Source organism: Cupressus sempervirens, chromosome 3, assembly GCF_028749045.1.
Source record: "Cupressus sempervirens isolate cs-2001-9-10 chromosome 3, ASM2874904v1, whole genome shotgun sequence".
Lineage (NCBI taxonomy): Eukaryota > Viridiplantae > Streptophyta > Pinopsida > Cupressales > Cupressaceae > Cupressus > Cupressus sempervirens.
In genome coordinates, this window is record NC_143120.1 from 66,315,921 (window position 1) to 66,329,670 (window position 13,750).

Sequence of the window (13,750 nt, forward strand, 5' to 3'; positions counted from 1 at the left end):
ATAATCTCATAGTATTACGTAGTAATTATCCTAATCCAATATCATTATTACAAGATTGAAAATCAAGAGTAGGGCACCCTGGAGAAAACTGTAGGAAAGCAACAAACACAATGATATGAAAGTGCCACGGAGGCAGAGATGCTGACGACGACTAGAGAAACGACCCAGAGAAATGATAACGGACCTCCACGTAAGCAGCGAGGCGTTCACAATTGGCACGTGTTGGAGGGAGAGAAATAGTTGGGGGACTGACAAAGACGAAGAAAAGGTGGAGGGGTGGGGTGGAGCACGCGGAATCGGAGGTTTTCTTCACAAGAGGACTCTATTTCACGGGCGCCCTTCACCCACCTCTCTCAATCTTCACAAACCCTAGTATTATCTATCCAATATCCAATCAGCCAAGGGGATTCGAACCTGATACCTCCCAACTGTGTGATTTCCTCTGCAGACCACGTGCAGTGATATTGATTATATCCACAGCCGCGTCTTCTCTTTTTCGTTCAATTTGGTCTGACCTCTCTCCCCGCCCTGGCCACAGATTAGCTTTATCTTGTATCCAAGCAAGACCCAAGTACTGGTTTCATCTTTTTCGCCTCCCCTTTTTCTTGCCTCCAAATTCAAACCGAAATTGAGGGCCATTGCAAATGATTCAGCACAGTGAATCTCACCCTATTTAATCCCCTTCTCCTTCCTCCACCGCTAACATATCCACTTTACACACCCACAGATCTTTATCATAGGCAGCTTTAAGGTAAAGAAAGAAAGAAAAATCCATCCCATTAGCTTCTTTTCTTTTTTTTTCATCTTTGGACAAAAGGAATTGCGTATTGTTGTATTGGATGGATTCAAGATCACCTTTTTAAAGTTAAAGTGTTCTAGTGTGTCTGTCCATTTTAAAACTACGTGTTTCTTCTTTGAGCCCTTTTCAGATTGGCCGCTACAATTCAGTTTTCTAGCGATCTTGAGTAATTGGGTGATGGCTTAATCTATGCTCAGGCCTTGCCAAGTGCTTGTCAGTATTCTGGCTTTTCACTGGTTTTTTATTTGGATGAGATATCTTTTTAGTTTTGGCTGTTTAATTCTTGTTGGGCTGGGTCTTGGTTTCAAAGAATGGTCTTGGTTTGAAAAACATTGAATTGGGTTCAGTCTTGGTTTCATTGAATGATCCCGGTTTGGAAAACATTGAGAACAAAAACAAATTAGATAGCTGGGATATTCGATTCATCAGATTACCAGAGTTGCAGGCTTTTGAATTTGTGGTCTAGTTGAATAGATGGGGATATTGAATTTGAGATAAAAACATGGGAAATAGAAATCATCAGTTAGCAAAGTGGAAGATGGTATGAGTTTTGTACAATTCATGAAGTAGATGTATGATAGTTTTCTGTTTGAACTGTGTATTTGATTTTGATTGTATATTTCTCAATTAATCCACAATCTATGCAGTAGGTATATGATAGTTGGAGTGGCAAAATAAAAGCATATTGAAATCGATTTTCGGATCATCTCAATGATCCATCATTACTAAAGGGAGGAGTAGATATAAATCATATTTGTTTGAGTAGATTTATATTATAGTAGCTCATAATTGAATGATAAAGTAATATGAGACTCATCAGTATCTCTCATTCATGTTTTTTTGTTCAGCGTTCTATCTGAAAACAGGTTTATGTTTGTATTTGAATAGAGTTTTTCTTCTATTGGTAATTTTGGTGGAATAGAATCATGTTATTTATGATTAGCATGTTTGCTTGCCTTGGGTTCTTCTGTAGGATGTTCGTAGACCTAGAATCTAAGCTACCATGTTCATGGTGCCTTACCTCTTCATGTTCATACATCACAAAATCTGATTTTGTGCTTCAAAGTCATGTTCATTTGCACAAACAATCTGAATCGTAGTTTTCATCTGTAACTATGTTACATCAATATCGATTTATAGATTGATCATCCCAATAACGTAGAGATATGATAGGGAGAAGTAGCATAATTGGATCACTGATCGATGCTTCGAGTTTGGTTCTTTTTTCTCTACTGTTTCAATCTACGAATTGGGCTTTTCAAAGATTGGATTTTTATTGTGCTGATAGTTTCAGTGTTATGTCCGTGTCGGATTCATCTGCTAATTGGGGCTTTCTAAGGATTGGTTTTTCATTACGATGATAGTTTGAGTTCTATGCCTCCGTGGAATTTTGTGAACATTTGAATAGATTTCTTGGTTTGTTCAAGATTTTTCAAAACAAACCCTCATCATAAATCAACTTAGATTCTGAAGAATTCTAAGCGATGAAAAAAAATTCTTTGACCAGCATAACTAGAGGTATAGATCCAAGTCGAGAAATCCAATCTTCTTTTCATGTATCTGATCATCAGAATCACACAAATATGTGATCAGAATTTCTCATCAGTCCATGAAAATCTCATGTAAATGACGATAAAAACCATATCAATACCATCAATCGATCCTGAGTTGATCCGATTGGGTTTCGACTTTAAAGAATCTCAAGTGGATAGAGAAGAAATGGGTTTCAGTTTCTAGGCTTTATCGAAGTGAAAACATGATAACCCACGAATGTTTTGTTAGAGTAATAATAGCAGTATATAATTGGAGGGCTTCACTAATTCCATGAATGTTTTCTTCTTGTCCGAACAAATCTTTGAGTAGGGTTTGAATGCGACGATGTCGTGTACTGTGCAGGTGCGAGGCGAAGATGATGATGCAGGAACATTCCGGCGGCGCCAAGGCATCGGCAGAGCTGATGATGAGGCCGCCAGCGCCGGCGCCGGCGCCGGGCGGGGGAGGCGGCTGCGGCGGCGGCGGGAGCGGGGGCACTTTGGAGCGGCGGTCGTCGACATTGAAGCCGCCCGATCAAGTGCTAAAGTGCCCGAGATGCGATTCTCTTAATACCAAATTCTGCTACTACAACAACTACAGCCTCACGCAGCCCCGCCATTTCTGCAAGAACTGCCGCCGCTACTGGACCAAAGGCGGCGCCTTGAGGAACGTACCCGTCGGCGGAGGGTGCCGCAAGAACAAGCGCGCCAACAAGAAGGCGGCGCCCCCAGAGCCAGAGCGCCGCCGCCACCATCTCGATCACCTCGATCAGGAGACTGCCTCCTCTGGGACCTCAGATGTCACCAACAGCTTGCATTTGCAGGTATATTGTTATACCGTAGATTTCTCTACTCTAATAGTTGCAAAAAGTTGAGCTTTATTTTGGATTTCTGAGATCATGTTTTGTGAGTGTTTATTATAAGTATCGAGAATAGTAAGTAATTGTTTATTAAGTGAAGAGGATTGACAGATTTTTGTGAAGGTTTTGAACGATTCATAATCTTTTTGAATTCACTTCATTTTCATGATAGATTTTAGATTGTAATCGTATGGAAAACGGATCTATTTTTGAATTCAAATCATTCTCATGATGGGTTATAGATTGTAATCGTATGAAAATGGATTTTTCTTTTTCTCAGATTCGATGAATCATAGACTGTAATCATATGAAAACGGTAGCATCAAGAAGAAACAACCATTTATTTAGTTACCATTCTTAACAATTTTTTAATCTCAATCTCTGATCATATACTGTTTTTTATCGGTATTCTGATTCATTCTCTTTTTCAGTCACTTTATCTTGAATATATATAAACCATAAAGTATGTTTTTATCTGAAAAAATGATATCGAAGAGGAGTGACCATCTATTTACTGAGTATTTTGTTTATATTTTCTTATATCAACTTTTCAGAACATATTTTACCATCCATTCTCTTCTCCAACTCACTATATCCTGATGAAGGATAATAGATTGCCATCTAAAATATTGATATGGAAAGAAGATGATCGCACAATCAGAAGAAAAAACTTTCAAATTCAATTATATTATTATAGCAAAACTTTACTCTCTGTAATACATACATACAGTGTGTTGTTTATTATTTTGATTGATCATTATCTGAAATCACAGTCTACGATCCACTCTCTTCTTTAACTGACTTCATGTCAATATAACCATTTTCTTTACTTACGCTTCTTGACAATTCTCATCTCAATATACAGAATCATGTTCTACGATTCATTCATTTTCTTCTCTTTCATTTTATCTTGATAATAGCTCATAGAATATAAGCTGAAAATACATTTTGAATATGATCAACCAACCAAATCGATGAAACTTTTGAATTCTGTATAAAAATTGTGTCTTGAATAGATAAAAGATATATTTTTGGTAGTGCCACCATGTTGTACCGAGCTTATGTTTTTCTCTATAACTGGGGAAATGATCTACACAGGCACTATGCAGCAAGCAGCCGGCGATTTCATTCATGGAGTTCCCAGGACTGGCAGCCTTTGCCAGACTGCAACAACAACATCAGCAGCAGCACGAGCAGCAGCAGAGTAATGTGAGAAGCATGGCAGGCGATCAGCCGTCGGTCACATGGCTGACAACGCCGACGACTGCGACGACCAGCGGCGCCGCCACATCGATACTCCAGAGCAGCTGCCAGGCGCTCTCAAACCTGCCGTCGCTGGAGAGCACTCTCCTCGGCCTCAATTTCCCGGCGGCCGTGAAGTCTGAAAACATGAACGTCGCTGGGCTCGATGCCAATAACTCCGGCGGCGCGGACAACATGGGCTCGTTTTTCGAATCGCCCAACGCGGAATCTTTCAGCGCCGCCGATTTGCAGTGGAGAATTCAACAGCACCGGTTCGCCATGCTTCTCGCCGCCGATCACAACGACGTCGCAGACAGGGAAGTCTCGCGCTTGCATGTCAAGCCGCCATTCACCAAACCCGATTTCGCTGCATGCCTCTACAACAACAACAACAATAATCTGTCGCATGAACGAGCCGAATGGCAACCGGCGGCGGCTGTCGCTGGCGTCGACGTTCACGGTCACCACGCCTTCGATGGGGCAGTCGAGACCGGCTACTGGAACCCGGTCACCGCTTGGCCCGATTACCACCATTACGCTTCTCCTGCTGGTGCACTCCCTTGAAATGAGATTACCATCATTCTTCATCCGGATTCTTCGATTTGTTCGTTCATTTATTATTTTAGTAAGCTTATACTTAGCTTTCTCACGAGTTACCACATTTTTTTTTCCTTTTTCCTTTTTCTAAAGTTTGGCAATACATTGAAGAAAAGAAAACCCATATGGAAATACTGCTTTTTTAGAGGTGTGAGAATCAAGAAGTAGTCTCTGTTTTAGAGACTGCTGGGTAGTGTAAATAGAATGACAGAAAAAAGCTTAGCTGTGATTTTGGTGAAGGGAGGGGAAGAGAAACAATGTGCAATGAATGACATTAAAACATGTATTTATGTTTAAAGTACTTAACGTCGTTGTTCGGTAGATACAAACTCTCATTTTGTTGTAAAATTGGTATCTGTATTTTTAGTTCTACAGTTTTCTGAACTACGGTTGAACGATGAGCAATGTAGTTGAACTTCGAATTCTGTGTGTGAAATGAACGATCAACTTTTAAGAGCCTTTAGTTGAACTTTTCATCTTGGTATGAGTTTTTCACGATTTACGAAATGGATATATGATAGCTTTTGGTTTTAATTGTAAAAGATGATTAATGATATCATTTTTCTTTTTCTGATCTTTATTATCTTCATTCAAAACGTCTTACACTCCAACATAAAGGAATCTAGATATAATACAATTCGTAAAAGATATTTCAGATCAGGTTCAATGATCTATTTTCAAAAAGAAGATAGATTGGATTGTGAGAAGTTTCAAGATGATTTATTGATATAGTTTTCCTTTCTAACTTTCTATTATCTTTATGATGGATCATGCAGTCTGTTTTTAAATGCTGATACAAAAGTACTTAACATAATCAAATCCAGAAACAACACAAACTATTGAAAGATGTTTTGAATCACACTTAGTGAAACATCATCATCAAAAAGAGGAGAGCGATAGATTGGATTATAGAAACGGTCTTAAGTCAAACAGAGATTTCAAATGATGTGTAATTTGAAAGCAAACTTCTCAATCTTTATTTGGTTTTAAATATATGTATGACTTTATCTAGTGTGAAAAGAAGCTTTCATCTAGTCTACAAAATAGATTTATGATAGTCTTTTGTTTCAATTGTAGAAAGATGATTAGTAAAAATCATTTTTCTCTTCTAGCTTTCTATTATCTTCATGATCGATCACACTTTAAATCACAAAGTGTGATCTGAAGCATTGATAACAAAAATCAACACAATCAAATCTAAAAATAGCGTAAACTATTATAAGATATTACTGATCATACTTGATGAACCATCACCAAAAAGAGAAAAGCAATAGAATAAATTGTAGGAAGAGCCCTAAAACAAACAAATAGGTTTCAAATGGCATGATATTTGAAAACAAACTTTTAAAATCTTTATTCAGTTTTCAATTGATATATGAATAGTATCATCTAATATAAAGGCATAGACTCTTAAGAAAATGATCTGCTAGGCTGTGCTACAGCTAAGATTTTGAATTGTTCCTTTTTAAAGTGTTAAGTTTTGTCTTTTCTTTATTTTAGATTGGACATCATGATTGTGATTCTCTAGCTTTATTAAATGATGCAAGAACTACGTTTTATTCCAAGTCTTGACAGTTACAGAGTTATATGGAGATACCATGTATCAGTTTTGCTTTACTAATAGTATGAATCGATTCCAAGCTTGAGACCCATATAACTAATTATGCGTATGTACATATATATAGATATATATATATAGTTTTGTGACAGCAGTGGCATGTGGATTCCCAGGTTTTGAGATTACATATAGTCATTCAGTTGTGTGTTACCTTTTCCATGAAAAAAAGCAAAGCGTGTGGGGACCTCCATGGTTTCTGTGCAGAAAAACAAAAGAGAAACCAACTTTCCAACTTTACAAGAAAAGAAAACCCCACATAAATTCCTGAAATTGAGACGATTAGATTTAAAAAGAAAAAAAACTCTAGACTTAACTCCCATTCAAATCAACATGGGATTCCTCCAATTCCCTCCCTTCAAGACATCGCTTTATAAATCCTATGCAGAATGTTTTCATTCCTCTTTTCTCACCGACGTAAAATATTCTGTCCTTTCTCATCATACATTCAATATCTATGCAAGGGAAGGAATCCGAGGATAAATGCAGTCAGTCAAACAAACCATTCAAAGCATTATAGTTGAGAGGACAAGGATAAATTATTTATCTCCCAATCATAGAACTATTTAACTCTGGTGTTTTATTCCCCTATGATATTTCTATCATTGTTATTGATTATTCAAAAACACAAACATAGAAGAGGAACCCCAATAAGATTGATCAAGAGATCCCATGATGATTATATAGGTGTTTGAGGGTCCCTCCCTTGAATAACATTACTTTTACTCCCCTCTAATAATAAAGTTTAAAGTACATTGCCATCAGTTGATCCAGTTCAATCTCTTTTTACATGTACAGATAAGAATTGACATCCACCCAACAATTTCAAGTCAAGCGTTTTGCCCGAGGAAACACTGTTCTTGTCTGCTTTACATTGCATTCGGCCCATGCAACTTCAGTAAATGTTCAAGCTAATTATAACAGATATTAACATCATTGTGGAAAATATGCCCACTTGCTGATTTTTTATTATCTCAAATGTCTTTCATTTCATTAAATAAATTTATGCATCTCTTCTAACTTTTGGTCCTCGCAGACACAGCAGTAGCACTTGAGTGTGACTTGCTGTCTCAAAAACAATATTCTCTCTATGTGTCATTCAGCTTAATCTAATCATGGAATGTGGAATTATAAGCACAAAATAATTTTAAATTGGGTAACAAAACTTGATAATTGTGTTTATCACTTTTTTTAGATGTGTAAGAATATAAAATGATTCAATGTTGATTGAAATATGTATATAAAAATGGAGCATTGCATAGATCTATAATCATTAAGGTCTAAATGAATGATAATAATCAATTATTTTTGTTTGTGTTGTATCTATATTATGCTAGAAGTTCTATTCATTATTTTGGTATAAACTTGTGGTCATGAGCTAGTCACTTAAGTCTAGATTTATCTTTGTGAATTGTGGAGTTCTTATAATAGACGTGTAACTATAGGTAGAAATCAAATTAGGTTAACTAGTTTTATTTGGATAACAAAGCTTTGACCAATATGTTTATTATATTCTGAGGTTTATGAAAATGGTTTAATTTTTATATTGATGTGTGTGTGTGTGTTTGAAATCTCATATAAATCTAAAATCCTTAAGGCCCAATACAAATGATATTAGTCATGGATTTTCCATGAAGTTTGTGTTGTGGCTACTCTTTTTAAGAGGTTCAATTCACAAGTCTGAGATGAAGATGTGATAATGGACTAGTTCTTTGAGTCTAGATTCATCTTTGTGCACAATAGCTTTAAAATATTCATTATCTAATGAATATTTTTTCACATTTCTTATTTTAAAATCTAGAGAGACTTGGTTTCATTCAAGAAATACCCTTACTTGGTTGTTATTTCATTACAAGGAGACACAAAATCTTGGATCAAGATGTAAGAAGTGGAAAAAGATCAAATGCATTAGGAAAGGGATCCACAATTTAGATTCATTGCTCTTTTCAAAGCACTAAATCATAATGTTTTACTATTTTTTATTCCTTCAATGCTCTAAATATATGGATGGATGCAATCATTCTCTATCAACGATATAGTGCAACTCTAAATTATTCCAAATGTATGCTTGGTCCTCAATAGAAGAGGGTGAATGATAGATAATCATCTAAACTTAAATTTTAAATTTTGAAAAGGAAGGAAATCATAAATATTCAACTATGTGGACACCTCTATAAATATGGATGTGTATTAGGATTTGAAGGCAATTAAACCTAAGTGGTTCATTGCTACATTGTAGTTTGCGAATGAATTGGTCTATGTATATCCAATATGAGAAAAAAATTAGTTGTATATACAAGTGAGGTTGATGTAAGGTCAAATGAATGTGTATAGAGATGGATATAATGTGTGGGAATGAGCCTAACATTGTACAAGATTTCATTGTTTGTGAAGCAAGAGCAACCAAGTATGTAATCCATTTTGTATCACCCAAAAAATGGTGGATATGAAAATTTTGACTTTGTGTGTGATTTATGAGTGAACTGTCATAAAGAGGTGAATCAATTAGGCCTTGGATCATTCTATTTGAAAACCATACCAAGACATCTATATTGTTACTCATGACTTATTATGATCCAAATCTTAACAAGATTATAGGATAAATTTATAAATTAGATTAATAATCTACAAAATTTATAGAATATGTATAAGAGAATATATATTAGCATATACAAATGATGTTCAAGTAAAGAAAAAATTTACAATATGTACCTTGTACAAGGAAAGTATTTTGGTAAAGGGGTTGTTGAGATGTCTAACAAATATTTAAAGCATAGTAAAATATGTATATGGAGAATAGTGTAATTTGTATTGAACTTGTATGTTTTGATGTGCCAAACCTGTATGGCTGATAGAACATGTATAAACATGCAAAAAGTAGTTGTGTGCATATGATGTTGAATTGGTTTTCTCACTATGATGAATTATCATGTACAACTTTTTGTTATATTTGTGTAGCATGTGTCAAGCACCGACAACAGAGTAATATAATTGAAGAGGTGAGACTACAATTGTGTGTATGTCTACACTCAGATTGTTCCTCAATCTTAAGAAGTGATAACATTCATTGCATTAAAGTTGAGTGTGAGAAATTATGCATGAATTCTCTCCAAGTTTTGATTTGGATTAATTAGTATACCATATATATAATTTTGGATTCATAAAGTATGTTTTAGTCTATCAAATATTTGTATAGTTATTATGGTTCTTGGTCATATGTGAATATTATTTATGGTATTAGATATTCAAACACAGTTTTTAGATAACTACTATTTTTTTTTATAATATATATATATATATATATATATATATATATACATATATATAATGTTGGCAGAGAGAAAAAACTCACAATCCGAAAGAAGACTCTTTAGGACTAGCCATGAAGGAAGGGTTGTCGAAAGAAGAAAATAATCTATGGAGATTCACTTCATTATGATTGTGTAATGTTAACAACATCAAAATAAATGAAATAAAAGGAGAAGAGAGGTTCATTGATCACCTTCTCATGCGTCATCATTCACTAATGAAATGAAACTAGAGGATCCCCAAAAATTCCACTCACCACGGAAACCATAAACTTGGATACAAATTCCTCAAGAAAATTCTCATTGTTGATAAAACCTCTAACCATTGAAGGAACCTCAAAGATATTATATGCTTCTAATTTGGAGTATATCTTAAACTAGGAGATAGATAATCACTATGTTGTTTGCATTTGATCATTTAATTTTTATTATATTAGAACCTCAAAATGATACACACATGATTAGTAAGGTCATATTTTCATCACTACTTATAAGAATGTATGGTCAAGAATGATCTTGAATCATGTTTAATATAATTATTTAATTGGGACATACTTTATTTAATGCATTGAAATGTGATAAGATAAATCATTTTTGATAGATTAAAAAGTTAAATCATAATGTAACCTTTAAGATTCTTTGTAGATAACATATATCTATATAAATTTCATTTCAAGATGTAAGATAAAACACTTAAATATTCTTTTAAGTTAAGTTATTACAATTTATTGAATCAATATCTCTCAACTTTCTATTTCAGTGCTAGATATATAAACTCAAATATTATATTTTTACTAACATTTAACTATTATTAGATACCTTTTTATACTTCAGTAATTTTCTTTTCATGTAACTGAAAATGTTACCTCATACTACTCTAATGGTTAAAACTTTAGACATCGATTTCGTGACATTAGTCTTGGATTTAAGTGTTTACATGAAATGAAAAAGAAGCATTCTTTTACTAAATATAATATACCAAATGAAATGTTCGTCCCTTGTTTTAGCACAATGTTAAGAATATTTTCAAGATGTGTATATTTCTTAAGAAATATTCTTTGATATTAGTGTTTGTGGTTCAATTTATTTCAAATTAAAAAATTTATTGTCTACATTTTAATTTGTAACCTTTGGATGACACATCTCAATCATGGTCTAAATAATGAAAATGATGTAATTGTATGCTATTAGATATAGGGGACAATCAAATAAAATATAAAATCGTACTAAAGAATATATAGGATCACATCATAAGTTAAAATTCATAAATAAAATATGTGGACCCCATAAACAACGCCACTAATTTAACCATAGGTCCATGACAACATTTGAAATAAATAGGTGAAAGTAAGTGTCAAGTTCTTATATTCAAAATCACTAGGTTGTGCCTAATTACTTTCCAAGTCAAAGTTCACAACTTTATATCTATAATTAAATTTATATTTCAAGAACTAAATATAGCATCCCAAGCTTTAACATAGTTGTTATATGTGATTTTAGGTAAGTCATATTTTTTAATTAAAATTACATAATTTTTAAAAAATATAATATTAAATTTAGTGAATGCAATATTTAAAAGTCACATACAATTAATCAACAAATACAATGAGTTTTACTTTTTGGATTGATTGTGTAGATTTTTTTTACCATCAACATTTCAGATCATACTACATGATCCATCATTAGGATGCAGGAGAATGATGTTCTTCATGTTCTTGTTCTTCATGTTCTCATGCATCTTGATGATGGATCATGTAGTATGATCTGAAACATTGATGGTGAAAAAACTCTACACAATCAACCTAGAAAGTAAAACTCATTTTCATGATTGTGGAAATCTAATAGATCTGAACAAATACAATGTTAAATACATTTTTTTAATAACAAATACTTTGATTCACCACAAAACAATTACGATACATTGTGACAGTTTTCTTGCATCTTAACAAATACTTTAGCATATATAACTTTTCAATAGAAAATACCATTATAAATACACATATTCAATAGTGGAAAAAGAAAACATTAATATTTAATATGATCAAATTCAATCCTTACTAATTCATGATTGTATGCTAATAGAGACCATCTAGACATTTAAGTCATAATTAATAAAAATTTAAAATTAAATGTTTATTTCATACCAATATTTTAAAAATAATTATTAAAAAAAAATCTTTAACACATCAAAATATAAATTGTTTTCCCTTTATGATCATTGAAGGCATCATAAAAAATATTTTGTTATACACAAGTATTAACATGTTCAATAGCTATATGAACTTGAAAACTCAACCTCCAAAAATTGTGGTTTCCAATGATGTTGATGCCCCTTTTTCTTCATCATGTTATCGGTAGAGCTACCTCCAGAAGAACATATATATAATTCACTAATATGAGGAGTGCTTTGTGTATACAACAGCTTATATATAAAAGATTATATTGGAAGGAGATTAGTTAAATGAAGACATCATTTTGAAAAAGTTTTGAGATTATGTATTGAAACTCCATCAAATCTAATTTACACCTTGAAACAAATATTATTGACAATGTCCACGTCTATTACATAGGGTTTTACGTACAAATAATGAATACATTTTGTGCCTTGACAAGAGACGAGGATTTCGTAATCTGAAATACCCTCTCTTTTGGTTTTTGGGAAAAATAAAAAAAATCTAATCTATTCTATAGTTGAGTGTACGTATTGGATTGGTGTGATTGCACGTACATGATTGTTGGGCTTATTCGTCGTACCCTTGTGAGTGGGATAGTAGAAACAACAAAATGTGATTTAATTAGTGGATTAGGTTTTCCACCTCACGTTTCTTGAAATGGATGATGGTGCAACTTTTATTATTATTATTTATTTATTTTATAACAACAAAGAGGAAAGTAGACTTTCAGCCTTATTTTTCGTATCCATAAATAGATAGTGGCGATTTTTTTAAATTGACTTGATAGTGAGAATATATATATATATATATAAGATTTTGTTGTTTTGATATCAATGTTTAAGAAGAATTTGATATAGAACATATATTTTAAATTAGATATAGCTAGACAAGAGTTCACAATGCAATGATAAATTGTGAGCTTCTTTTCTAAGAGATCTTCGGTTCAAGTCTACTTGAGCTTGATTAATAATAATAATTAATCATAAGACATAATAATAACGAGTTTTGAATTTGGCCTCTTACTAATCAGAAAAGAAAAAAAATTAGATATAGTACACAATATTATATTTATTTTAGACATTATCTAAAATGTAGTTAAATTAAGTTATACAGGTATTTTTGTGAGATGTTTTTTTATTGAACAAAATGCAAATATTATAAAACTAGAATGTAGTAACAATTGTAAAGTTTCACCAAAGGCTTATCCTACATCTGTATAATTTTCATCTTGCCCTCTACCCACCCTAGTATATTGCTTTAGCGGATATATAAGGCCTGGAAAATAATACCAAATTGGTGGATGAGATTTGTTCTACACCCCCACCCCTTATATGGCTCCTTCCTCTACCCTCTTTGGAAACTCAAACAAACATAAAAATTCTTCGGATGGAGCCCTATTTACTACCAAAAGGCCTAAAATGGAAAAATCTATTGAAATTGATTTAGTTGATTTTGAAGAGGACAATGAGAACATTCACAGGAGGTTGGCTAGACTGGCTAAGAGTCAAGCTAGGAAGAAACAAATGGTTAGTAGAACAATGAATAAGGGTGAGGAAGAGTTAGGGTCAGGGCCCAGTGACAAGAGAAAACCGAGAAGAAAGGAGAAAGTGGTTAGGAATACTA

At 33.4% G+C, this 13,750-nt stretch overlaps 1 protein-coding gene across 2 annotated transcripts; it reads left to right on the plus strand.

Moving 5' to 3' along the window:
* Positions 1–260: 260 nt before the first annotated feature.
* Positions 261–5,489, plus strand: LOC149564811 (uncharacterized). 2 transcript variants are annotated; one of them, XM_089818392.1, is made up of 3 exons: positions 261–751; positions 2,696–3,155; positions 4,290–5,489. In XM_089818392.1, exons 2-3 carry the CDS (start codon positions 2,709–2,711, stop codon positions 4,995–4,997), a joined length of 1,155 nt encoding a protein of 384 aa, XP_089674518.1. In that variant the 5' UTR covers positions 261–751; positions 2,696–2,708; the 3' UTR covers positions 4,998–5,489. The 2 variants fall into 2 exon arrangements, with proteins under 2 accessions (XP_089674518.1, XP_089674519.1); XM_089818393.1 differs by lacking the exon at positions 261–751 and adding an exon at positions 803–1,012.
* The last annotated feature ends 8,261 nt before the right edge of the window (positions 5,490–13,750 follow it).